The 26,653-nt window shown below is 38.2% G+C and overlaps 1 protein-coding gene across 3 annotated transcripts in view; it reads right to left on the reverse strand.

Moving 5' to 3' along the window:
* Positions 1-5,093: 5,093 nt before the first annotated feature.
* Positions 5,094-26,653, reverse strand: part of LOC106162293 (FMRFamide receptor-like) — a 31,763-nt gene continuing 10,203 nt past the window's right edge. For 2 of the 3 annotated variants that reach the window (XM_087018430.1, XM_087018429.1), the window contains exon 2: positions 5,094-7,656. In XM_087018430.1, the coding sequence (XP_086874556.1) occupies positions 5,783-7,108 (1,326 nt within the window). In that variant the 5' untranslated portion in view covers positions 7,109-7,656 and the 3' untranslated portion in view covers positions 5,094-5,782. Of the gene's footprint in view, positions 7,657-25,081; positions 25,386-26,653 lie in introns of those variants that run through there. The other variant, XM_087018432.1, reaches the window with a different exon arrangement.

Raw genomic sequence — 26,653 nt, forward strand, 5'->3', positions numbered from 1 at the left:
CTGAGAAAAAGTGCTCATAACACCGATGCACAAAAAAAAAAAAAAAAAAAAAACATGATTTCCTCGACAATCCGACCGACAAGATACTTTGTCATTCGACCATTTTGTTTTTGTTAACTTCATCAAGGCATGTTTTGAGTTTTGTGGACAAGATGTGCGAAGATGTACGGGGTGCGTGTGCTGAGTTGTGTGGGTGCGTGTGCCAAGTTGTGTGGGTGCGTGTGCTGAGTTTTGTAGGGTGGATGTATCATGATATTCCAATCACGAACTGCTGCTGAAAACACTGCACTTCAAGTACCCGCTTTTTCTAACACGGCGGGAGTCTTAATAAATATAATAATTATTGATAATTTATCCAGTACACTTGCATACCGGTAGATGTATATGCATTTTTGTTGTGTAATATTAACTAGGCCATTCCATATACTAATTGGAGTGGGGTGAGGTTATGGCATCTTACAGTTTATTGTCTTGCGAGATATATGCTCTTACACCGCCTATTACCTTGTTTTAACTTTAATTTTAAAGGGAAGAAAAAGCGAGAAACATAGTCGCCTCCATCGATTGAAGATCAAATGTTTTGCACACGTATCTAATATCCCTATGTATAAACTGTGATTACTCTCTGTGTCACGACCCATGGACTTGTTTAAAACCATTAGGTATATTGAGGACATGTTATAGCAACGGAGCCATAATTGCCGTAAATTTGCGAACTATTATCTGATGTATTAAAGGACGCAGTGGTCCTCCGTTGATTTACAATTAGACGCTCTACCTTGATAGAAGAAAAAGGATATCATTATATTTCAAAGCACGCTCTTTCTCCCGCTATGTAGACTGGCTAATCAGTACCGAAGGGAAAGAGAAGGCTCTTGACATTAAATTTTGGACCGCTCCATTAATCGATTTATTGGAAATCAAGTTTGGAACCACTTTTAGCGACCGTAACACCGTGAAATATGTGAATTGATGGAAACTGACAGTTCCAGTTTTCACTTGTTCATTTTGAATAGTTTGTTCTTTCTTTCTCTTTATCTGTATTTTGTTCTAATACAACCCATAAGTAAAACAATTGAGACATTTAGATTGACAGTGAAACGCAGGTCCGCACCGTACGAATAGATTCAAACATTCTACAGTAAGCCAAGGCCAAGTCAAAGTACAGTATGGGACATTGACATGGAATAATTACCCGAGATGATTGAAACTGTCTTTCGTTTTACATGGAGGAAATAAATAAATAAGCCCAATTTAAATATGTTAAAGAATATAGTTTATCCTGCCACTTTTAACTGAATGTAAACATTACGACCAATAGAACAAGATGGCGTGGCTCCCTGAGTGGCAGGAACTACTGGTCACTGATTGGCTAGATGATACCACTGCCACTTAGGGCCGTGTTGAGGGACATGCCAGCGACAGATAAGATATTTGATCATTAACATGGCGTTTTTTTTTTTTCTAGGAACTGCTTGTGATCTTGTGATCTGGAGATGGCATTTAAGTTGTTTGTGGACAATGGTTGCCTGCATAATAACTTAGTTGGGTTTTGTTTCATAAACCCGCAGTTTCTGGTGATCTTAGGAAACTCGATAGAAAATGCGTCATTGGATACATGCAAACATCTATTGTTAATTTATTACTAAGTGTGGCACTGATTTTTTCATATATTACCGACTTTTTTGAAGGACAGGAAGTGCAGAAAGGTTGTCAAGTTTCTGCTGACCCAACCTCCCTCCGCAAAACTATATAAGTTGTATTCTGTGAAGTGATATCGGGTTTATAGGACCATATGAAAAATATTGTGAGGCATACATGTAGGAGATTGTCACCTATACAATCAACGTACAGAGGTTTGACTGTTGCATCGAACTATATAGTTGTGGTATCCATGATTTAAATTACTTATAGGTAATGAAAGGGATATTCTGAACATAAAATGTCTCTTCAGGTATTTTCCCTTACATTTTGTTACTATCGCTGATGCAGGTACGAATACAGCCGTTAAATTAAAGTGTATTTAGTGTCACCTTCCAAGCCACAGCCAACTAAAACGATAACAACTCTTCATATGAGATCCAAAATTCCACATTAAATATATTGCAAACAACACATAGAAATAAAATAAGTTTCATTTCACCACAAAAACAACGGTCATCGGACCACGTGGACCGTCATAGGTGGCTACAGGTATAAAAAGCACATTTAAAAAACAATCCACAAAATTTGAATTTCGGAACGGATTCATTTACCATTGTAAAGTATGAAAAATGGTCTTTACCCCAGGGAAATCCGTTTAATGAAACCTTTTTCAAAATAAAGACTTGTTATCCCTCTAAAATTTAATGTCGCATGGACTTAACACGGGCATAACTGTGGGGTGCCCTGCAGATCATAGTGTGCTGACGTCTCATTGGACGTCAGTCTGGTCAAAATCACCCCAGCCTTGGTTCAGTGACCGGTTTATATAAAGGATTTTATACCAAACCAAATCTGAGAACACTGTCTTGAATACAGTGAGGTTTACAATATTACAAGTGTTATAATGTGTTAAACCAGATATGCAGTGCTGTCCTTGTTAGCTTTTACGGACGGATCTAAATATAACGGTCTCATTGAAATAGACGTGTTGTGTGATAACCTAATCAAAAGATAAAATAACGCTGCAAGAATGAAGTAGCACACACGCTCCCAGGTGAGGTTCTAAATGATTTATACAATTCCCAAAGACAGCACCGTATTGAAAATGAGAAATCATAACAGACAAATCTGATCCCATGAGGATTTCCTTATGCCCATTAAACGAAGTGCTAGCAAGCAATATTTTACGTTTAGATAATTTAGATAAAATGAGTATTGTTATCTTTTGGCACGCTTGTTAAAAGAACTGCAGAGTTTTCCTTGGTTCTGGAGTATCATCGTTGGACTTCGGGACATTATCTGTCGGCTTCAAGGCCAGGATATGAAACTGGCTAGAATGAAGCATGTCTTACGAGAAGAAACGCGGCATGAGACCTCTAAAGTTCACACAAACTACAGATCATCTTCTCACATGTCGAGAACGGCGTAGTTTCAGTGTACATGTAAGGTTGCTGAAAGGTTATTTGTGACAGTTGTGTATAACGCCTTTGATAAAGAAACCTTTCTGCCATTGGGGCCGCATTCCAAGACAAGTTTTCTCTACTATCAATTGCATGCAAAACGTACAAATGTATACTTCTACTTTGTCACCGGCAAGCAGTTCAAATATTTCAATAAATAGCCGTCATAATGAACACAATGTGAGCAATAATTTGCAAGCCGTAACGGCATCGGTGTTTTTTATATGAAAATATCTCAAATAGACGTTTTCTTATAATATACAAGGATTTTAATAATTGTCTCTGTTCGATATGGATAAAAACATATATGACATGGAATTCAGCATTAAAAAGGTTAATAGATGATACCTAGCATTCTCGATAATTATGATTTTATTGCTTTGAATTTTGACCTAAATTCCCCGTGATAGCATTGCGTGAAGGGACGCCTGCTTTTCTTTCCTGCCGGCTTTGTGATTCCACTGTAGAAGAAGGTATTCAAGCGTACAGTGATTAATGGCAAACATGATAGAAAAATGACGCGCTGTAAACTATATGATCTTCATTCAGTACTTGCACGTAGATTTTGTCAAAATGTCACTGACTGCATTTATGAGTGCAAGAAACCGTTAATGGCATCAGACGTTTCATAATAGTCGTCCTAGCAAACACAGAGCGTTGTAATAACGTAACCATGGCGTTTATATCGCCCAAATAACGTACTGACCAGTAACGTTGTGGTAACGTCATAAAACGCTGTGTTTGCTGAGGCGTTCTCCCAAAGAGGGGCGTTATTCTCTAGTCAAATTTGCTTGTCACCAATGCCGCAACAAACACAAACCAAAACAAAGCGTGGATGTCCATGACTTTTTTCTTCAGAGCAACGTTTCTTTAAGATGGATAGCATCAATTAACTTCTTTTGAACGTCTCTGCGTCTAATTGTCCATGAAGTCACTGACCTTCAAGAAATAGTATGCTTGATAGGAAACTAAACTCATTGTTCAGTCGATTATCTGGCAAATTCATGGTAAGAAACGGCGGCTGGCTCTTTTTAATCACTTTACTTCCTGTATCAAATATCCATAGGCGCAATGATATGAATTGACTTGCATGGAATGAATAGAACGAACTTACTATTACTCGACAAAGAGCCATTATACATGTGCTTTTCTCTTCATGTCATAAATATCTGAGGTAGATTAATTAATTGGAATAAAAAAGATAAACTGTTGACAGCATTGTTAGAGTACATGTACATGGCAAAACTCCTAATTCTACCCAAGACATCAGATATAAAGCAACATACAGACTTTACCAGGACGTTATTGTAGTAAATGGGCTGGTATCTTACAGAGTGCACACCTAGTCCACCCAACCAAGGTAGCATGGTGGGGCGGGGGGGGGGGTCAGGGTTTCTGGGGTTGAGTGGACAGTGGTGAGTGTGATCGTGTGACGTAATATGTATTTTATTGAAAGCAGTTTACTCTGCATGCAGCTCTCATTGTCCGCCTGTAGAGTAAATATGTACAGTGAATTATATTAGTCCTTTCTTTTTTATAAATTAATTAAAAATGATGCCTGTCTATTTACTAAATAGTTGTGCATATCCAACAACGGATTTGCAGCGTGCCACAAATAGCTCATTTTTGGACGGGCTGTTTCCAAAGAATGTCAGTGACGATCTCAAGTGACGATCTCAAGAAAAAGGCCACAGTGACCGTCCAAAGATAGCAGTTTATAATTTTATTCACAAAACTGGGTCGATTTGATAGCTATATTGCTGATTCCGTCTAAAAGTGGATAATTTTGTTCTGTGTAGCATTTTCCTTTCAATATATGCCGGTCAGACGTTTTTGTCAAAACACACACATTATAATATATATATATATATATATATATATATATATATATATATATATATATATATATATATATATATATATATATATATAGAGAGAGAGAGAGAGAGAGAGAGAGAGAGAGAGAAATTATTCGAACAGTTTTAACAGAGGAAAATGTTTATTCAATGAAATGTTTAACGCTTAAACGACGTGCAATAAAACTCATTAAAATTCTATTGCTTTTATCATAACAATATATAGGTAAAGGGCGAACTCATTTCTTCATTGTACATTGTTTTATGATGGTACAATAGTACATTATTTCTGTAGACAATTTGAGAGATAACAACCGTTCTTTTTGGTCAAAAAAAGATTTTCCTGGGGGAAATGACGATTTCCCCATACTTACCAATGGTTAATGAATCTTCCGATATTCATAGTAAGTCCAATTTATTTTCTGAATATTTTTGTAATAACCTCTTAAGAGAATCTGAAGAGATCATTTTGGCGTAAAGCCATCCATTAAAGTCCATGTGGTATGATGGCAAGCACAGATTCCAGAATAATTTCGATAACCGCTGTTTTGGTGGTAAAATGAAATTTATTATATTTCTGTGAGTTTTTTACAGTGTATTTTATATGAAATATGAATCTTAAACGAACGGTTGTTATCCCTATAACTTTCCCACCAATAAGACGTGGTTTGTTTTCATGACATTTCGTCTCTCTAAAAAGGATGAACGTTTTTGAAACATTCATTCGCATATTAAACACAAAAAAAAGGAAAAAAACAACGTTAAGTTAAAGTGACAAAACCTCGCGGAAAATTTGAAAGAAGAAAACGCCATTGTTAAAAGCTATAAACTGGTCGACTGTAGGGGTAGTAAGTCGGCGTCTGTTAACTGCGTGACACTAGTGTACGTATTGCGTAGACCCACTGATCTTAATGGCAACGTTAGCGTTTGTGTTTGATGAGGGGTCCCGTTATAATCACTAGGATGGGTATTGTTATTCCCATTTTCGACGACGGTGTTGTATTTTGTGACTAGCCGACGGTTTCCGTTGTGATTCTGCGTGGTCCTTGTCCTACATATGCCAGGTACCCCCCTGCCGATACAAAACACCTGCACAAACGATGTTCTAAATTGGGGATTAAAACACATGTAAATGATCACATTAACTGCTGCATTGACTGCTAACAGCATGTCTGTGATCTCCCGGACGCCCTTGACTAAGTTATTATTACTCTCGTGGTAGCCGAAGCCAAAGAAAGTAGACATGAAAGCGTCAGGTGTGATACAGACAAGGAACACCACGATCACACTCACTAACATGGCCGTGATCCGTAACTGGGCCTGGGCAAAGCGCATGCCTTGGCGCTGGAAACTGCGCAGGTGCGCTCGTGTTGCGCGCAGGATACACGTGTTCATGAATAGTAAGATAACAAGCGGAATCACGGAGCGCAGTAAGTTTTGTATCCAGGTGTAGGTCCCCACCAGGTCCGTGTTCCGCCACAGGTCCGTCAACTCCACATCGTCCACCACCTCCTGGGTGTCGTTGCGGAATAAGTGAACGGTTTTGTATCTCAAGGCAGAGGGAATAGCCATAAAGCTCATTGCTATAAACATACACGAGCTAACTATAATGGCGCGTCGACGAGTGCACAAAGTTTTAGCCAGCACCGGGTGACAAATAAGAAAATATCTCTCTGTTGCCACTGATACAACAAGCCAAGAAGACACGCAGACTGACATGTTGAAAATGTAGTGAGAGTACGGATACAGATGACCGTATAACTTCTGGCCATCCTTGGGCGACTTTTCATATAGAAGAATAGTCACAAAATAAAGAGCGTCATTTATTAACTTCACCGTGTCTGATACTGCTAACGCTGAGAAGTAGGCGTTTGTCGACGTCCTCATCTCCTTCTGATTTAAAACAATCAGTGCAATGAAGTTCCCAACGATGCCAAAAAGACACAATACAGGGAAACAGTAGAGTCCCGTCACCGTCCTGGCAGTGACGTAGAAGTCCTTGTATGGGTCAGAGTGTGAGTGGTTTCCTGTGACACTAGCGTTAAGAGGGTCGTCAAGTACGGTCCCCTTGGCTAGATACCTAGAGTCTGTTGAAGTGTCTCCAGAGATATTAAACATGAGTGGCAGGACTTCCTGGTGGTACTCCATAGCTCACTGATACGGCAAGAGATCTCAGCTCAGATCACAGTTTCAACTCACTGAAAATGTTGAGTTCATTTACTGGAAACTTCTCTCTTTTTGACTTGTGCTTTAAGAATTCTTTGGAATGAAGTTATGTTATTATACGAGTTAACTGGTAAATATTCCTATTCATCGTGTCACCTCATTGGTAATATTTGTCACTAAGTGGGCTGCTGACGTCATTCTGACCACTGTGAAACAGCGGGTTATTGTAAGTGACTGACAACAAGATCTGACAGATCTTCTCTGCTTCAGTTAGCGCTATGGTGATTGGAGGAAAATAACCTGAGCGCTGCGTGTCACGTTGCAGCAACGGTGTTCTGAAAAAACAAAATCCTCCTCCTAAGATAAACCGTATAACTGTCACGCTCTCTTGTCCTCAAATGCTGTCTGAGAGAGCGGAACTTTGTATATTTCTTTTCTGTCCTGTACTTATTAAGTTCACAGTGCGGTACACATAAGTCGCTGTTTATTTATTCAGCGCTTCTTTGTTGTCTAATCCGCCTTTTTGCCGACTGAAAATAAAAAAGTATATGAAGGTAGGCTACAAACTGGTATTTCGTGGGTGTAACGTAAATAGCAACATATCGTAATGGCATTGGTTTTATCGAATTCTGTGACTATGAGAGTGATATTAGTTGAAAGATGAACTTTTGTAACTTAAGGTGCATGTTGTGACATCTGTTCAATGGTAACAATTTGGTTGACACGTGATACGTACCGCCGTGTGGAAAAAAAACAACTGTTAACCGAATTTTTATTTTTCGACGAATTACTAGATGTGATTTGGGATACCGTTAACTTGAAGATTGGATTAGCATCCGTCTAGGAGGTATTCAGTGTAAGGGTATGTGGAGGTAATATAGGGAAGGTTTATTAACAGAAAATAAGGAAAACTTAAAACAGATAAATACATGATGTAGTGTGGACCTCCAGTTAAACCGTCTCCATTCAATCTTTTCTCGGAGCAGATCTACTGACAGTGCCAGGAAAGTATGATTACAGTACGCTCATTCCTTCTTCTAAATGACACAGAATGCAGATATATCAATCTCGAGTTAGCAAAGAAGCAAAGGATTTTCTAGGGTTGTGAATTTTCACAAGGCAAGGTAAAAGCTTTAATGAAAAGATATCAAGTTGCATAAGCTATTCAAACGCGACTGTCTGTTCGTTGTATCGCTGAAGAAATGAGTAACAGATAATCTGTACTATTTGCACGTTTATAAAATTTCCCTTCTTTTAAAATGTAATGGAAGAATAACTGAAAAGACGGACGGACCTACAGACAGAGAGAAACACGGACGGACCTACAGACAGAGAGAAAGACGGACGGACCTACAGACAGAGAGAAACACGGACGGACCTATAGACAGAGAGAAACACGGACGGACCTACAGACAGAGAGAATCACGGACAGACCTACAGACTGAGAAAAACACGGACGGACCTATAGACAGAGAGAAACACGGACGGACCTATAGACAGAGAGAAACACGGACGGACCTACAGACAGAGAGAAACACGGACGGACCTACAGACAGAGAGAAACACGGACGGACCTACAGACAGAGAGAAACACGGACGGACCTACAGACAGAGAGAAACATGGATGGACCTATAGACAGAGAGAAACACGGACGGACCTATAGACAGAGAGAAACACGGACGGACCTATAGACGGATATACAAAAAATATTTTTTCATCACCTCCTCAACTTGGGCAAGATGACTGAAGATGTAAATGATCTAACCCTTAAGTAAGAGGAAATAATATTAAAAATTCAAATTTGAACTCGTAAGTTGCCATCACGATGGTTTAATGAATGGCCTTAACTATTTAAACTATGAGTCAAACGAATAATAACAAATATACTAATAATAAAATTCATGCATGACTTCGTCATTCCCCCTTACTTTGATCTTCTACACGACCGAATGTATTCTACCATTGGTAAACAGAGTCGGCACTGGAAAGGTTAATATATTGTTTTAAAGTGAATTAATATAATATGTGGGCTGTCAGGCTACAGACTAGAGGCAATAAGAAATACAATGTGAAGGATAAAAACACTAACCGTGTCACAGACGGTTGTTTGTTATGAGATATTTGGTCTAAGTAATTACCTTGAACAACAGGCACAAGATATCAGTAGAGTTGAAATAATTATTTGCAGTGAGTCTTCCAGGGGGAATTCGACAACAGTAACTAGAGCTTTATTCAAGACTAAAGCCCCCTTTACACCGGACGGCGTCCTTTCTGCGTCCAGCAGTCCGGCCCCATTTGAGAGTTTAAAAATTATAATATTTTACGTGCCGACAACTGGCCGATCATTGAGCATTCATTCTGATACAAAATTAATGCTCGTGCCTCCCTATTAAGACCACAGCGATGCCAAATTTCATGGTCGCAGAGAGGACGCAGAAAGGACGCCGTCCAGTGTAAAGGGGGTATAACGAACGCTTCCTTACAAATTACTTGAACACACCTCATCGTACTAGTAACGAGTAACTGCTGACGCCTATTTTTGTATTCTTTGCCGTCCCCAGGGTATATGCCACATGTTAGCGCTTGGTAGATTGTATGACCTTTACAGCAAAGCAATCTAGAGACAGGTAAACACTGGTGGTTCCTATTGTACCTGTCTTTTTGTTGAGCTCATATAACAATTGCCATTTTTTCTGATGAAAAACTGCAGCATTGTTCCACTGAGGCGCTGTATCGAATAAAATGCCAGTGCGGTTATATTCTCATTAAGCAGCTCGTAATGTGAACACAAGAAGACCTTAGCGTGTTGTCGAACCACACGAACCCATTGTCACACTTTGTGCTCAGTTCGGAAAGTGATCAACCGAAAGATAGGTCAATTCCCGCTCTGAAAAAGAAAACCAACAAATCAAGACCTTGAAAAAGTTGAGAAAATAGGGAGCAAACTCCGAGAAACAGTGACTGGCACGACATCTATGTTGACTTCCGTGCCCAGTAGTGATTTCTAGTCACCACGTTTGATGCACGATAAAAGATGCTTCACATTGATTTGCCGTTAAATTGCAATCAAACAGCAATTGTACTTGTGTTTCCTGAGGGTGTGCAAATGCAACAAGAATTGAAAGCGGGCCAATTTTTAAGATATGTCTGTGTACTGCTTTAATGAAACAGCAACCTTACTTTCCATAACAGAAAATCTATGCCTGTAAATTTTACCCCGTCCGTGCCAAATTTCCCGTCAGTTGATGTTAGAGATACTTAGTCAGTGAATTGTCTCATTGCAAACTTTTGGGTGTATTTATCACTAACAAACTTAAATGGTCTAAACATGTTGCTTATAACCACAAAAGACCTATAACTTAAGCGTGTCACACTGCCCTCACCAGATCTTGTACAAGTGTATTGAATTCGCCCTGTTCTTGAATATGTTTGTCCTGTGTGGTACCTCGGGGTGAACCAGTGAGCAATGTAATATAACAGAGACTATTCAGTCGAAGTCGAAGACCCCTGTTTCACGAAAGGACTTGGAAATCCCTAAAATTTTACAAGACATGGCGTTTGCAAGATCAAAATAACAGTGAACCATTAGCTTGTGTAGGAACGCTGCCATCGGACATCTAGAGTTCAAAAAGTATCAACTACCGCTGCAAGTTTGCAACTTATTTTTTCAGTAACATTCAAAGATATTATGATAGAATTTCTTCAAGGAGGTTTGTACTTCCGACATTTTTTTTATTATGCTAGAATTAACCGAGTTTTAGGTGAACTTTGATGACTTTATGAGAAGTGTTTTCACCCTGTTCACCCTAAGTACTAATATAATTCAGGGCAGCGGAGAATATTTGGTAAAACAATTGCCGCCATTGCCAGTGAGCAGCACGCACCTGCGGAGCTCTGTTTTATATGAAGCCTTATTGTTGACCAGAGCGGCAGTTTTAGCTAATCCCATGGTTTCATGAAACCTTAGTTAACTTTATGACTGGTCACAAACATTGCTTACCTGATACTGTAGTTTCTTTGCTCTGTTACTTAAGCACTAAATACTACATGTAGCCGAGGCATAGCGTCTTGCCTATGCCCTTCATTCAACCCACCGTTAATTTCACACACAAGCTGAACCCTTATTAAATAGTCTTGATCCGATTATTCTAAATTGAAAAAGCGCAAATTACTAAGGAGACTATAGCGTTATCTGCAAACGTATTCAAATCAATCATTTGTCTTTGTAAATTCTGGCGAAGACTTAACGTAACCTGTGGGGTTTCACAGCGAAGAAATGAGTTTACTGAGTGCATTGTTGTCCACGTGTATTGTAATAGGTGACACTCAGCATTTAGGTATTCTTTTTATTTCACATTATTTTTGTTTGCAGACGTAATCAAGAAAGAAATGTTACAAGACACAAACATAACATATAGTATCCTGACATACCTAGGAGGAGCTTCAGTTGAATTGAAAACAAAGCATGGAAAAAAAGCTTTAGGCGTGCTGACTGTCACACGCCTATTAATTTGGTCTTGCGTGTGGTAATATATTGGCATTTACCTATTGGTTCACGATGTTACAAACAACAGGGACATACTTAATCTTATATTTGTGCTTAAGTATCAAATTTTGTGTTTTCTAAAGAGGTATTCACTCGTCATCATGAACAAAAGAGAAAGCTGGTAGAGGCATGACTCACTGAAATACAATACATGCCTTTCCAATTTGAGCACCTAATCATAGCTATATCACGCTATTTCAGTATTATATGACAAGTGCATGCAACCATCTCATCATACGATCTCCCCTGTCCCTGTGGTCGGAACTGATTCCAGACAACAGAAATCCCAACTAAAAAATAGGGGACTGCAAGACAGGAGCAATAGCTTACTGTACGGGGGGGAGGGGGGGGGTTGAGAGGGTGTGAGGGATGTGAGGGGAGGGGTAGGAGTGAGGGCAGGGGGGAGAGTACAGCAGGGGAGGGGGGGGTCGCACCAATTTCCTGGAGCAGGTTTTTTCACTAACATTAATCTGAGGACATATCAGAATTGAAGGGGCACATGTGTCGACAGCGACAATCTTATGCTGCGGTAATAAGATACAACGCTTCTCGTTCGTGGAATCGTCTGACGACTGCAATATCAAAATAAAGTTTGGTTGTCCTGTCTTCTGGCAACACATTGTTTATCATTTCACTGTTGGCTGTTCTAAAAAAAAAAAAAAAAAAAAAAAAAAAAAAAAAAAAAAAACCCGAAAATGACAATTTGATCCCAAAGCGCTTCTATTACGTCAACTGGCGAACACATCGATTTCACCAAATAAATAGCAATGGATAATGTTTCTAGGTGTGTTATATCAATAATGTCGTTCTACTTGTCATTTTCTATACCGTGAACGGTCCATCTGAGGTGCATTACAGCTGATTACACAATAAAAGTTTTACATGTAGCAAAACAGGTTGTGGAGTATATAATTGCAAGACGCATTTAAATACGCTGTTAGAGTAACACGTTGGGAACGACACAGAACAAGATAAAGTGAGCGAAAGTCACTTTCAAAGTTTTTTTAGTATGTGATTGTTTAATAATGGCAAAGGTAACGTGCTGCTGATTTTAAACAGCTTCTACTAAAGCTGCTTTACAAAATGCAGAAATGAATCATGACCTGAACAGATACATTTACTGACAAAAAAGCTCCAAAACACAAAATCAACGATGATATTCCCCCCCTCTCCCCCCCCCCCCAAAAAAAAACTTTATAAATATGGCAGATGTACTGTTATAGGTGGTTGGCGAACATCAGTATATATATTTTATTGTTATATAGTTTATTATTATTGTTTGGAATATATATATATATATTCTCCAAACAATAACAATAAAGTTTATTTAAAGAGGGCTAAAACATGTTAATTAAGCGTAAACACGTTTAAGTTGTCTTAAAATTGGCCCTCTGAGGGGTTAAAATAAAATGTAGTGTTCATGAACAATAGTTGAATATTAAAAAGAATCAAATTAAATAAATAAATAAACAAATAAAACGATAAAAATAATGAAGTAATTCTACCTGTCATGTTTATGGCCGTAAAAGCCAGTACATCTCTAATTTATTTTGGTGAAAATTCGTTTAGTAATTTCAAATCTAGCGTTGCTTTCTTTAATCCTGTTCGTTCATAAATTGTTTGCTAGTTCAGTCACTGAAATAGTTTAGTTGATGGATGGCTCTTGAATTCCTTTTCTAGGATACCGAAATGATTCTGATTTCGAAGTTTGCGTATGCCATTTAGTTTTGGGCAGCTGCTCCATATAATGAAGCAATAAACTAAATAAGGAAGTGTTTGTGTGTGCGCATTATAAAAGAGTTTTCATGAGTTTTAGTCATAGTCTATACACAATCACAATCCCCGAAGTTGTGCTGAAAATCCATACAATTTACAAATCAGCACGGTTTTGATGTATCATCCAAACATTTGTTGTATTTAAATTGCATTTCCTTAATAGTCAGCGCATCTTTACTATCCCATCAGTTTTTGAATACAGTAACGATAAAAAGGCTAAACTGCCGGAAATACTATTCGACTTTTTACTGTAACGAGCGGGTTAAATTCAACAATCTACCAGTTAATTTCGAGAGAGACTCAGACATCTGAAACCTCGAGCTCAAATACAGGTTAAGATTTTTTATTATTAATCGTTTTTGTTGTATTTTCGCGATTTAGGGAAAATATTGAAATTTCCAAGAACATATTTCGTAAGCCACCGCAATGTTTACACTAATTGCGTGTCTCTGGGGTCGTGAACTGTTGACAGGAAAACGGTGGTCGATAGCGAGCTAAGGTGAAAAAAATACTGCAGCTCCCTTATCAGGGTTGAGACACCGCAAAAGAAGGAAGGAAACCGTAGACAACGGAGATTTACTGGCGTTAATTTCCTGATTGCCAGCGGTTTGTGGAGACCAAGTGTATTTCGGATCTTATCATTTCCTGTCTAAACAATGGCATCGTTAAATGATATAATTATTTTTTATACCTAGTGTGAAAACACTTGCACACCAGAGCCTCCATTGTGTATTACAGTATTTTGATATCTGAAATAGGCCTTCAACTCTTCAAATACGAATGCAAATTTACCGAGTGTATTTCGTATCTAATCATTTCCTGTTCTAAATATCACTAAAAGTATTATTTACATATTTAGGAATGTTTGTGTTCCAGAGAGACCTGTGCCATAAAGCCTCAAAACAGACATGCATGACATAGATCAGTTTATATATCTAGGGTGCCTGTAATCCCTTGGGAGTAACGGTAGACAAATAGCGGCAATAAAACACTAATTTAGTCGATATATCTAATCACATAGACTTCAGACAGACAGATATTGTTTTAACAAAATAACAGCAAAATACTCCGAAGATTTGACTTTGCCAAAAGGGCTTGTCCTGGTAACAAATAGTCTTCCTCCGGGCCGTCTTTCTTTGTCATCGCGCGTCCCTGAATTATACCACGCCGGTGGTAAGAAGACCTTTTATGAAAACGCATGACGGAAGTTTCATTATGAACTATTTTTTCTTGTCCACATTTAGTATATGGCCTGATACGGACACCTCCCCTGTCCCGTTCCGTCTACAGGATTCACCTTACTGGACCCCCCTGATCAAAATAGGCTATGTAGAGACACGCTCAATTAAAAATATAACATTATAATGAACCGCAGTCAAACAAGCAAATTCTATAAAATAGGTGCTTCTCGCTGTGTTTCCCGCTTGTTGCATGCGCCGCCATGTCTTTGTACCATGGCTCAACATGGAGAGGCAAAAGACGGCTGAACTATGCATTCGCACATACGCATATGGGCAGTAGTTCTGAAAATGGAGGTGGACCAAATGTGCTACTATGGCTAAGAGTCACACTATGACCGCCTGAAAAGAGTCAGATTAATCTGTTCCCCGGACACCTAACCCTGACACTGTAGACGTGTGTGTCGAAGTCATTGTTCTTGCGATAGTATCATCGGGTTCCCCCAGGAATTATATACTGATGAGCCTTTTCTGAATACCTTGACATTCTCTGAAATAAATGTCCCTTTGGTATAGTGTGAAACACGATAATACATGTACGTTTATCCGGACACTTTTCTAAGACCAATGAAATATATAAAAAAAATGTAGCACAACAATTTTTGTGAAAAGATGACGTTGATAGACATGGAACCCTATATCAGAGTTCAACCTCAAGTTCTAGTAAATGGATCACCTTTTCCAGCCCAGAGTGGTCAGCTCGGGAGTTATTAAATTGGTTTCAGGGAGGAAAGAACAACCACATGTTGGGCAACATAACCACATTCACCTTTTCAAATAATATTTTTCCAAGCACTGTATCGGCACTGTACAACCATTTCTGGTTAAGTAGCGAACTATTTTCTACCGTAAGACTAGAGCACGGCGTTTACCCGTTCAATGGAAAAATGCGGGCAACTATCAGTACTAAAAGTACTACTAGCACGGCATGCAGAAAGATATGAAGACATACATACATACATACATACATACAATCAGACAGAGAAATGATGTAGAAACCGAACTTAACCATAACACCAGAACCACTTTGCAAAATTATCCATATTAGGATAATAAGTCACAAATAAGTACTAATGTCATAAACTCCGAGAAGACTCAGTCCATTTCTCGTTCAATCTTACTTGGGAAGACCCTGGACCGATCACGATGGCTGTTTTATTTATCTGCACTTAATCAACTGGGTAATTCACCTGAAAACAGTACTTGCAAAATGGTACAGCAATTTTATATCTTCATTAAGAAGGATCGTAGTTTACCAATCACCTGCTGGGTCGGTTCAAATGCCCCGTTGGGTGCATAAACTAGATTGAAACGATACCATCGTCAGAAAAGAAGTATGCGTCTTAATAAAGTGCTCAGTATATCTCTTTTATAGCTCCTCTGAGACGAGGCAGCCGCACTGTTAATATAGTGCCATGAAGCTGGCGAATTTTTTTTTTTTCTTTTTTTTTTGTGCGAAACCATAACTGAAAATATTAAGGAAGAGTCACTATAAGTATATAAACATTTATCTACAGATAAACCCCCAATTTTTGTTTCTTTCTATTATCCCTATAATAAACCTTTATATTTTCAACTACCATTTTATCAATTTGATTATCGCAATATTTCTCCTAAAACAGACATTCCGTTGTCAATTGGCGAAGGTTCCTGTGTTTAAAGACAATGTCCAAACGATCTTAGTATATACTTGTATGAACTTGAAGACATTGGCAGTCTTATCCATTGGAAGACAAATATTTAACTGAAATATCTGACTGATTTACCGAGTTTCTACAATGTTAATTAAAATACATCAGGTTACAATGTCCAGTTCCCCTGCATTCTGTCATTGTATTTGTATATAAAACAGTTGAAAAATATCGACCGCAATATCTGGCAAATCACCTAAGCTTCACCATATTGTGCAAGCATGTTCACAGCACGATGTCCTGAAGTCAGAAGAACAGCGAAGTAACAAAAATATAATTGAATACCTGAGAGGAAATCGTGACCTTTTATGATTTAAGTGATTTTAAAAATATGAGATCCGTCTTTTTGCCTTTTTGTTCTAAGCCACACCGAGCTCGCCTCTTCGGGCTTTAGGCTCCAGAGCACTATAGCAATGTTAACGTAAACATTGAAGCCATATTAAATTATGTCCTTAAGGGAGATCGGTGTGTTAGGAATTTTCCCTATCCGGTTACACAAAGTGAAAATAAACACTCATGTTATGGCATATAGCTGTCAGATCAAAAATACGTTGGGGTGAATTTGACAAGTCATGTTGACGTAACATCAGTTTTTTTTTTTTTTTTTTTTTTTTGTGTGTAAAAACTGTAACATATCCCTTTTCAAACATATCTGCTTACCTGAGACAGCCTGATGTACATCTTCAGCTTTACTGCGTTTCTGCACTTTTTACAGTTCAACAACAGATTGGTCGTCAACTAAGTAGCTGCTCGATAAGTATAAAACTGTACATATAATTATATTGCTAAGTAAAAGTGCGTGATCCAGTATGAACTGTGGCGATCACGGACCACTTGGAGATTGCCGTTATTTGATAACTACATCAAACATATTAGTGTGTATGCAAAGAGAAAGAAAAGCTCATCTCAACTGAACATGGTGGAATACATTGATTTTACTAGTAAATGTTATTTTTTAATTTGCCATCTCGTTTAGAATAATATTTTTGAAATCGAAAGTTACAGTGTCCAAAAAGAACCGTCTATTATAAATCTCGGAAAATAACAGATCAAGATCTGTATGTATACTTCAGTGGTTTGTGTCTGGTAATAGATATTTCATGAATACGTACCAATATGTTCCGACTTCAGAGAAACAAGTTCTGTGCATATGTTAGTCAGAGGGTGAAGAAAACAATAGTATTTTCGGCATAAGTTGCCCTTAAGATGTGCATGTACTTTTACAGCATATGTAGACCTATGATAATGACAACAGAAGCCGTACATTAGACATTGGTCTGAATACAGAAAACTGCTTTGATAAAAGGTTCTATTACATCTTACTCTAGATAAAGGCACTATTTAATTTTGACGATAGTTGGACATAGAAATACTGCGGTATTAAACCAACAACATTTTCTTTGCAGGACATTCTTTCAACTGCAAAACCTCAGGTTTCAAATTCCCATAGTGGGGACAGTACATGTCCCAATGAATTCCTTGGTGTAGAAGGTGTTATCCAGGTAGACAGACCGCACACAGTCTGTGAGAGGAGATTTAATACCGAGGACTTCATATAGCCGATCAATCACTCCATACCCATAAAGCCGACCTTTTTAAAGCTAATGTTCTATTTCCTGGAACCTAACGATAATTTCCAGATAATTAAAGATAAATGACAAAATACAAAACTGGCAATCCTTGGCACTAGTCAATAACGTGGCTTTCAACCTTCTTAACATTACTTACGCGCCGCTCAATAAGCTCAATTATACTTGAAGAAGAATTATAAAAAAATGTAAATACAGGATTCTCAACATAAATAGGTTCAGTGATGTCCAAATATAAGACGGAAAACTTGATAACAAAATCCGCCCGTGGCGAGGTGCCAAAGTACAAAATGGCCCAAGTGTGAAAGGGTACTGAGATGGGCATATTTTTTAATCTGGGTAACTTAGAAACTTGTAAGATGTGTAATTGCTACATGTAATACTGAACAAAGGTAAAGCCACTTTTAAGAAAATAGTTTAGAAGCCAGGGAATACATTTGTTTACAATTTTGCCAACTACAATGGGGAAAAAACCGCTCATTTTGTGGCCTAAAATGAAAAGATCATATGTTTTAGAATGAGGGTACGTTAATTTGATTGATCATTGTCCAGTGGTCTCGGGTTAGTTTAGCTAAAAGAATCACGAATTTTAAGGAGAGAATGTAAGTGTCATAGGGCAGACTTCTGTGAATCGACAACATTGAATATTTTGATAAAAACACATACACTGATGCTCATAAGTTAAGCAACACCCCGATTTTTTCAAAAGTTTCTTCTATCATGATCATTATTTCATTTGTTGGTGGGGTTGTGCATATTTCTTTCATATTTTATAAATAACTTATTCAAGTTGAATATTTCTGTTAAATATATACACAACATAGCTTATTGTAATAATCAAAATAACTTTATTAACCAAACGGTACTAAAATATGCCAAACCATGTGTCAAAAAAGTATGCTCACACAGCAAAAAGTACGTGCTGATTAAAACAGCTTATTATGAAAAAATAAAGTTCGATCATCTAAGAATCAGTTTTAATAAAAGAAGACTGTAGATAATAGATGATTAATCCTCTATTATGCAATAAATATCGGGTGTGCCTTCCCTGGTTTTGAACAACAGCTTCACATTGTCTCCTGCAACTTGCCATCAAATTCTGCCAATCTTGCTTTGAGAGCCGTTCCATTCTTCATTTACTGCCTGCTGGACCTCTCTAATGTTTCTAACTGGAGGTTGTCTTTCGTTTACTGCCCTGTCAATCATATCCTAAGCATGTTCTATTACATTGAGAATTGGTAAATATGCAGGCCAATCCAAATGTGGGATACCGCGCTGTTGCAGCGCGTCTTGCACGGACCATGCTTTCTGGATGGGCGCATTGTCCTGCACCAAAATGATTTTTCTTTCTGGATTTGCTTGAATGTGTGATTGTATGCACCCCAATGGTCTTTCGTCTCTGTATTGTTGACCGGGGCACCTCTCTTGAATGACGTTCGGTGGCAATTTTTCATTGTTTGGCTGATATGAACTGGTCCTGGTGGCATAATCGAACCAGATATCTTCATCTCTTGCGTCGGTTAATATAATTCTACCAGAAAAAGGCTTGTCCAATACATGATGAGTTTGGCGCCATTTTGCTACCAGCTTGGACACTTGACTTGGTGCTACTTTTTGTTGCCTTGCAATCTGTCTCTTTGGCACCCCAGCACGATGGCTTCCCATTATTTGCCATCTGATTACCTCGTTGAGTCCTCTTCTAACCATTGGTTGGTCCATAATAACAAATTGTGCCCATGAAACTAGCCAAACTGGAAGCTCCTCATGGCATGGCCAAACTGTGTTTTTCGCAAGTGGGACCCCCATTGCATATTCTATCGTGTCCAACAGTAAATAGTACTATAATGTCCAGGTCCAGTAAGTCAAAGTAAAAACAAGAGAAATATCTAGCCATTGTACAAATTTTGCCTCAATAAAATTTTTGGTTGCTGAGAAATTCGAGAAATAAGAAAGTGTTGCTTAACTTATGAGCATCAGTGTATCCCTGAAAAAGACATTCGTGTAAAGAGAAACCATATCGACGTCCCATATTCTGTGCAGTACACTACTGTACTTGCTGTGTCTACAACGTCATGTGCTTCCATGTACCGGTGTACAATGGTTCTACATTATTAAACCTCCTGATGAGTGCAAAGCATCGGTGCAATGTCCATGGTCAATCATCATACGCATGGGTGGACAAAGGTTAATCTAGTGAAGTATGGAAGAATAGGAACCGTACCTACTAAGAATAAACAGTCAGAGGGAACTAGACAGCAAAGCTTGCAAATATACAGATACCAAACAGCAAAAACATTGCAACAATGGTTGCAAACAAAATTATTAAATTAATAAATTCAATGAAACAGATTCAATAATAACTAGGCAAGATAAACGGCGAAGGGGTTTCACAATTGTAAAAAATGTCCACCTCTTTTTTGTCTGGAAGAAGTTAATGTTTATTCCTGTTCACAATCTCTTTTTTGGTTCACTGACTAATCATCAATACCCTTAACCCATATATCAATACCCAACACCTATACTTAAACCCTAACGGAAGTTACCATAGAGTTATTGAGGCGTCTTTCCACAGTTTACAACCAGCCTGTCCTAACCCATTACCCTCACCTATTAATGTTGTAAGTTAACATTTACACCACATCACATACACTTTACATCTGAGATAGCAAACATTCTACAGGGATTTAGTTTATTATTTTATGAGGAGAGAAATGTACTCACGGGTTGTGGATAATTTAATAAAACTAATGGCTAGCCTGCATAATGGACGCGTTGAACCAGCGGGATGTTGGCTGTTAATATGTCGACCAAGTGTATTGTTCTTACTGATAAAAACAGAAATATCGTTTCTCTGAACTGTAAAATGGCATATCATCATTATTAGTTATATAAATGGGTAAACCATATTTGCTGGCTAAGTGTTATTTGATCATAAAAACAACCCGCTGTTTTATAATCTGGTTAGCATAGGAGAGACGTCAGTGAGCTGAAATCTTGAATCTTCCTTTACAGTTAATTGAGTTTCCAACTGACCTCAGAAGCGATATGCCGACCAAAACTCACTTTTAAACAATTACTGAAGTCCATTTCCCTTCAGATTTAACAACAGAAATGACATCAACAGATCAAATTATATGTGTATCAATGTCAAATAGCTAGGTGATCTGTTGGTTCAGTCTCGTATTTGAAAAGGCAGTTCAACGAAGTGGTGGGAAACGCTGTTGTTGTGACAAACTCTGTTGTGTTTCAAAAAGTCGGCGTAGCCTCCTGACGTTAACATGAGGCTGGCTACAGGGGCAGATCCACGATTATTTGAAAGGGGGGGGGGGTCCGATTTTTAGGAATGACAAGCCTCGGATAAGAAACCGGCCCTCGGCCCCCTTAGCGTGTTTTGGAGGGCAAACGGTGCTTTTTGGTACGGTTTAGAACTATAAATCAGCTATTTCTAATTCCTACGGTGGAATATAAGTGTGATTTTTTCAGAAACCGAAGGGGGGGCAGGGCCCCCTGACCCCCCTCTCAATGGCAAACGGTGCCATTTGGTGCGGTTTCGAACTAAAAATCAGCTATTCAAAATTCTAATTCCAACAGGGAATATTAGTGTGATTTTTTTAGAAACCGAAGGGATGGGGGCCAAGACCCCCCTTGACCACCCTGTCAACCCGCCACTGGACTAGCATTCCGCATACACCTTGTGGTGACCTTCAAAAACGAGATTTCACGGGATTTAAAGTAGATAAGTATAAGAAATAATGGGGGACAAGCGATCGCTGTGCATTGAGGATTTATTTGATCACTGATGTTTTTCGTGTTTTTTTTCTACAGTTCAGGAAAACTGCAGTTCAAAGCACAACAAAATTACTTCAAAATTGCCTGAAGGACGATGTTTCCTCAAAGATTAACTCCATGTCAAATGACTTTACTTCACCTCAGGCATCTTGGGTATTTCATTAATTATCAATTATTCGAGTTAACATCGACAAATAGCTGTGACTGAAGTAAGACTAGGTGTGGAGGACCTCTGAAGTCTTACTTTTGTCACTTTTGCCGACTACAAAGAGCACCATATACCTTTGTCATCAACATGGTAGTCTTTTTCCACTGTATACAGAACACAGCGCTGCGTTCACTCTTGGTCATCAGTCGACCATTAGAGATAATTGTTTAAGTTGACATATGTGACCTCAGATACCCTTCCCACTCGTTATTAGGAACCACCTACACCATTATATCGTGCTAAATAGCAGTGACATTTATGGAATAAACATGTCAGTGACTGCTGTTTAAAAAAAAAAAACAACAACAGTACGTTGTTTCAAGAAGAAGTCAGCTGTGACAGTATCTAGTTCTCCCCAACGTATCAAAGTCTTCAGAGCACTGCTTATCAAGACTTTCCCTCTATACTTGCATGTGGATGCAGGACAAACAACTGCCTCTAAAATGAAGAACAAACCACCGTGCCTTCGCTCAAATGATCCACTTACTGATGAAAGTGACAGATGTGTTGTTATAGTTTAAAAGTACATACCCCGGTCTGGTGGAGTACCTTTCCTTAGTAAAAATAACCCACTACCGAGAAACGTATTTCTTTTTTGTCCCCATACATGCCCGTTTCCAATTGGATTTGTATGCGGAGGCTTTCAGAGTCTGGTCCTCCTCCATGGTAATGTTATTAAATGAAGATACACGTTATCTAGCTGGAAGAATCGCTGTCTGATAAAAATAAAGCGACAGTTGCGCCCTATTATTACAGGAAAACCTCAGCAATACTTATAGGTTCTTGCAAACTGTTGCCGCAAATAAAGAAGCAGAAATATTACGATGCAAATGAGGTACTGTTTTTAAATTTTGAAATGATAAGAAAATATCTTGCACACTTGCTGCAAACTTTAAATGTTCTTGCAAATATAGCAAATTTGCAGCAAAACCTTCTTCTTGCAATATCCTGCCGACAGTTTCTTGGTAACTTTTTATTTTTCCATTTTGCTACATTTATATGTAGGCGAAGACCTTCGATTTCATCGTGCCAAATTGTGTTTGTCTGTATTACCAAGGGCACTCCAGGGCCCTAGTGTCATAATGGGAATTGATGAGTAGAACTAAAAAAATTTAAAGGTCTCACTTTGGAGAACGTTTGCAGAAATATGAACTACAGTATTCTGTCGATGCAGTATGTCTCTAGACACTGTCTGAAACACGACTCTAGCTTGAGACAACACGGGTGACATGTATTTGTAGCATGCTTTATGAACACGGAATGTTTGCTACTTCACGTAAATGCAGGAAAACATAAACGTATGGCCTTGTTATACACAGTTTACAAGTAAAATATTTTAGATTTTAGAAAAAATTCAACAGAAATCAACCATTTTGTAGGGAGGAATTAATTGTTATATATTATAGACTTGATAATGGCCATATAGAAAATGAAGCTCTACAACAGCATTGTTACGTATTCTTCATACCTATGTTCGCCTGCCACGTTAATGGGTAGAAGACAGGATGTATAAAGATATGGTAAATACTGCTGAAAGTCGCTATCACATCTGACAGATTTTATATACTGTATGCATATTCTTGTTAAGTTATGTAGTTTTTATATTTTTACCAACATATTGATTTTCATTTTTATAATTTTAATTTTTTTAATGAAATTTTAAATTATATATAACATTTTGTTCATTAAAACAATATTTTATTCTAATTCCTCAAAGGACCATGTGTAAGATAATTGTACACACTTTAAATGTTTTATCCTTAAAAAGTTTATTATTATTATTATTATTATTATTATTATTATTAGACAGTATGGCGGATGTAGTGTTACAGGTGGTTGGCGAGCACGGATTTATAAATATCATTCGTCATAAACATCTCTTTTCTGTTCCAACTAATGTGTCAGCAGGAAAAATTACTAACAGCCGGTGGGATAATTTCATAACTCAGCCAGATAAATGGACACGGATACCAATAAAATCAATCTATTGCCACCATATTTGATGCCTGTAAGATACCTATCCTAGATGACTTAACAAGGTTTGGGGGATTGAGAAATTCAATAAGTGTGGCACTTCACAAAATGGAGTTTAGAAAGCTTTCCACTTTGCGTATCAGTTTTTCTACCAATGACGTAATATCTGTTGATATTGGAATCTAACAAGACATGTCCTCCATTATCACAGTATATCTAAACTACTAACTTCTAAATATCTAACATAGCATATCTTCCATTATCACAGTATATCTAAACTACTAACTTCTAAATATCTAACATAGCATATCTTCCATTATCACAGTATATCTAAACTACTAACTTCTAAATATCTAACACAGCATATCTTCCATTATCACAGTATATCTAAACTACTAACTTCTAAATATCTAACATAGCATATCTTCCATTATCACAGTATATCTAAACTACTAACTTCTAAATATCTAACATAGCATATCTTCCATTATCACATCTTTCGATCTTTACCCTAGGATCGGAGGTTTGAATGCACAGTATATACTTGTATTCTGCCTTGAAAACATCACCTACCCTTCGTAGATTAAATCTACCTGCTTTGTTTTACCTTTACCTGCTTTGTGTTGATGTTATACCAGTACTTTCCTCTGGTGTCAGCCAGTTGCTGTGTAACGACAATAAGTTTCCAGACCATTGGTCTCTACATTTGTATAAACATAAAACTAAGGTTACTGTTACCTGCCCATGTTTCTACGCAGTTATTACAGTACCCAATGGCATAGCTTTTTCAGCCTACTTCTGCCTATCCCAAGACTTACACCGATTCGACGGAGTTCCGACAGCACCATAAAGCCATATCCAAATGATCTACACAAGTCAGTCTTTAAAACACTTTACATGATTATATACAACCCGTGTTCATAAAGATACGATCAACGTCCCTTAAGGGTTGGGTATTTCTATTACGTACAAACTATCTGTAAGGCCTTGGACATTACATGGATGGGAGAAGCATGGAAACAAGTTCAGTGTAGTTAAAATTCTCTCTCAAAGTGACGGACGTGTTTTAGTGAAGGCCTCGCGACCATATCGACACCTAACGACAGGTACAGGTATGTGGCGTTCACCATGCATGAAACTTACCTCTTTACTACGAAGCCTTCTCCTTTGTGTTTCAGCTCACTGGATCTTATCTCATTCTGATGAACTGTTACGCATGGAACGAATCGCTATATTAATATGTAATAAGGGTGGTGTACTATGTCCACTACCACAGTGAAACTATTTACCTTCGCTTTGATTTGGTGCTGTAAAGACTGTAACAGACCACTGCCCTTGCATACCTGTGCCCGAAAAATAAAACAGCAATCAACGCAATTGCGTTTTACTGACACAGCATAGGTTTCCAAGCAGAATTAAAAACTCTTTTTAGACGAATCGATAAAAAATGGAGGACTGCTAAATCTGAAATTTTTGCGGGTCACGGGGACAGAATACTGAGAAGTGGGTTATTAGACATCACAACCTAGGACTATAATTATATGACGACAACATGGTATAATTTAGAATATTACCAGGTGATTTTAAAGGCTAGGGGAGTGATGACGGTAACGCATGCTTCTGCAAGGTGCGCATAGGTTAATTATGATGAAGGTAACCGTACTTCTAAAAGGTACGCATAGGTTGATTTCTAGTCAATGTTAAGAAGGGTTGTGTCGTTCCCAGTAGATATTTCCATGACAAAGTACAAAGCATCCCGATTGAATTATCCGTCACTCTGGATAAGACGAGATGCTGGTTCATTACGTAGAATACACTAGAGCACCAATTCACTTAGGTGGTTTCCTTTCTATTATCAATTGTACTTAGTACCCCACATGGCGTTCAATGTCTCTTAATGCTGCACTGGGCCTGGTATGAAGGCATAACAAGTGTGCGGAATAAGGAGCATTCGGGACGTGTTAGATAGGAAACGATAAGGTTCCCTGAACCATGTTACATCTACACACGTTGGTTGTAAAGGTTGGTAATCACCCCCCCCCCCCCCCCCACTATCTGCAGACACCGTGTTTTGGTCTGCCGAGTTTAGCTTTACTATTTGTCAAAGAATAAGTTCCTTAACAAAGAGCACACCGAAAGATGCCGTTAAGTTTTGAAATCAACGTCAATTACGTAACCGTCTAAAAACAAAATACACCAAAGAAGGACTTCCCTTCCCAGCATCTTATTAATACGGCCTATGCTATTATGTACAAGTTCTGGTGCGTTTTACACCAAACCCAATGCCCAGTAGTTTCTAACAGTGAGATGAGACCAAGCCAGAGGGTTTTAATGTTCTTGCTTTTCACAGTCACCTAGGCGTATTGTGTTTTTTCTACCTCCCAAGTGTACAAAAAGACATCATTTGGGCCGCGTTGACAGTTATCTATTTCCTCACTTTAGATGATATTTCATACCAAAAAAATCAATTGTCGAGGTTTTAGAATTGGGGCTTGAATTGAAACACAGGTATATGTTACAACTTAATGGGCTTTAGTAGGTTTTTGAAATGTGTTTGTATTATACACACTTCACATAAAGTAGTCACACATTAAGCAGTGCTTTTTTTCAATTGCACAAAAGAAAATTATGTGCTACAGATTGCCCAGAGAATGCATGAAAGTTTCCAAATCACTGAAAGCAAAAGGATAGACGTACGCATAAGATAAAATAGCT

This window comes from Lingula anatina, chromosome 7, assembly GCF_051362555.1.
Source record: "Lingula anatina isolate TDL-2025a chromosome 7, LinAna3.0, whole genome shotgun sequence".
NCBI classification, from domain to species: Eukaryota; Metazoa; Brachiopoda; class Lingulata; order Lingulida; family Lingulidae; genus Lingula; species Lingula anatina.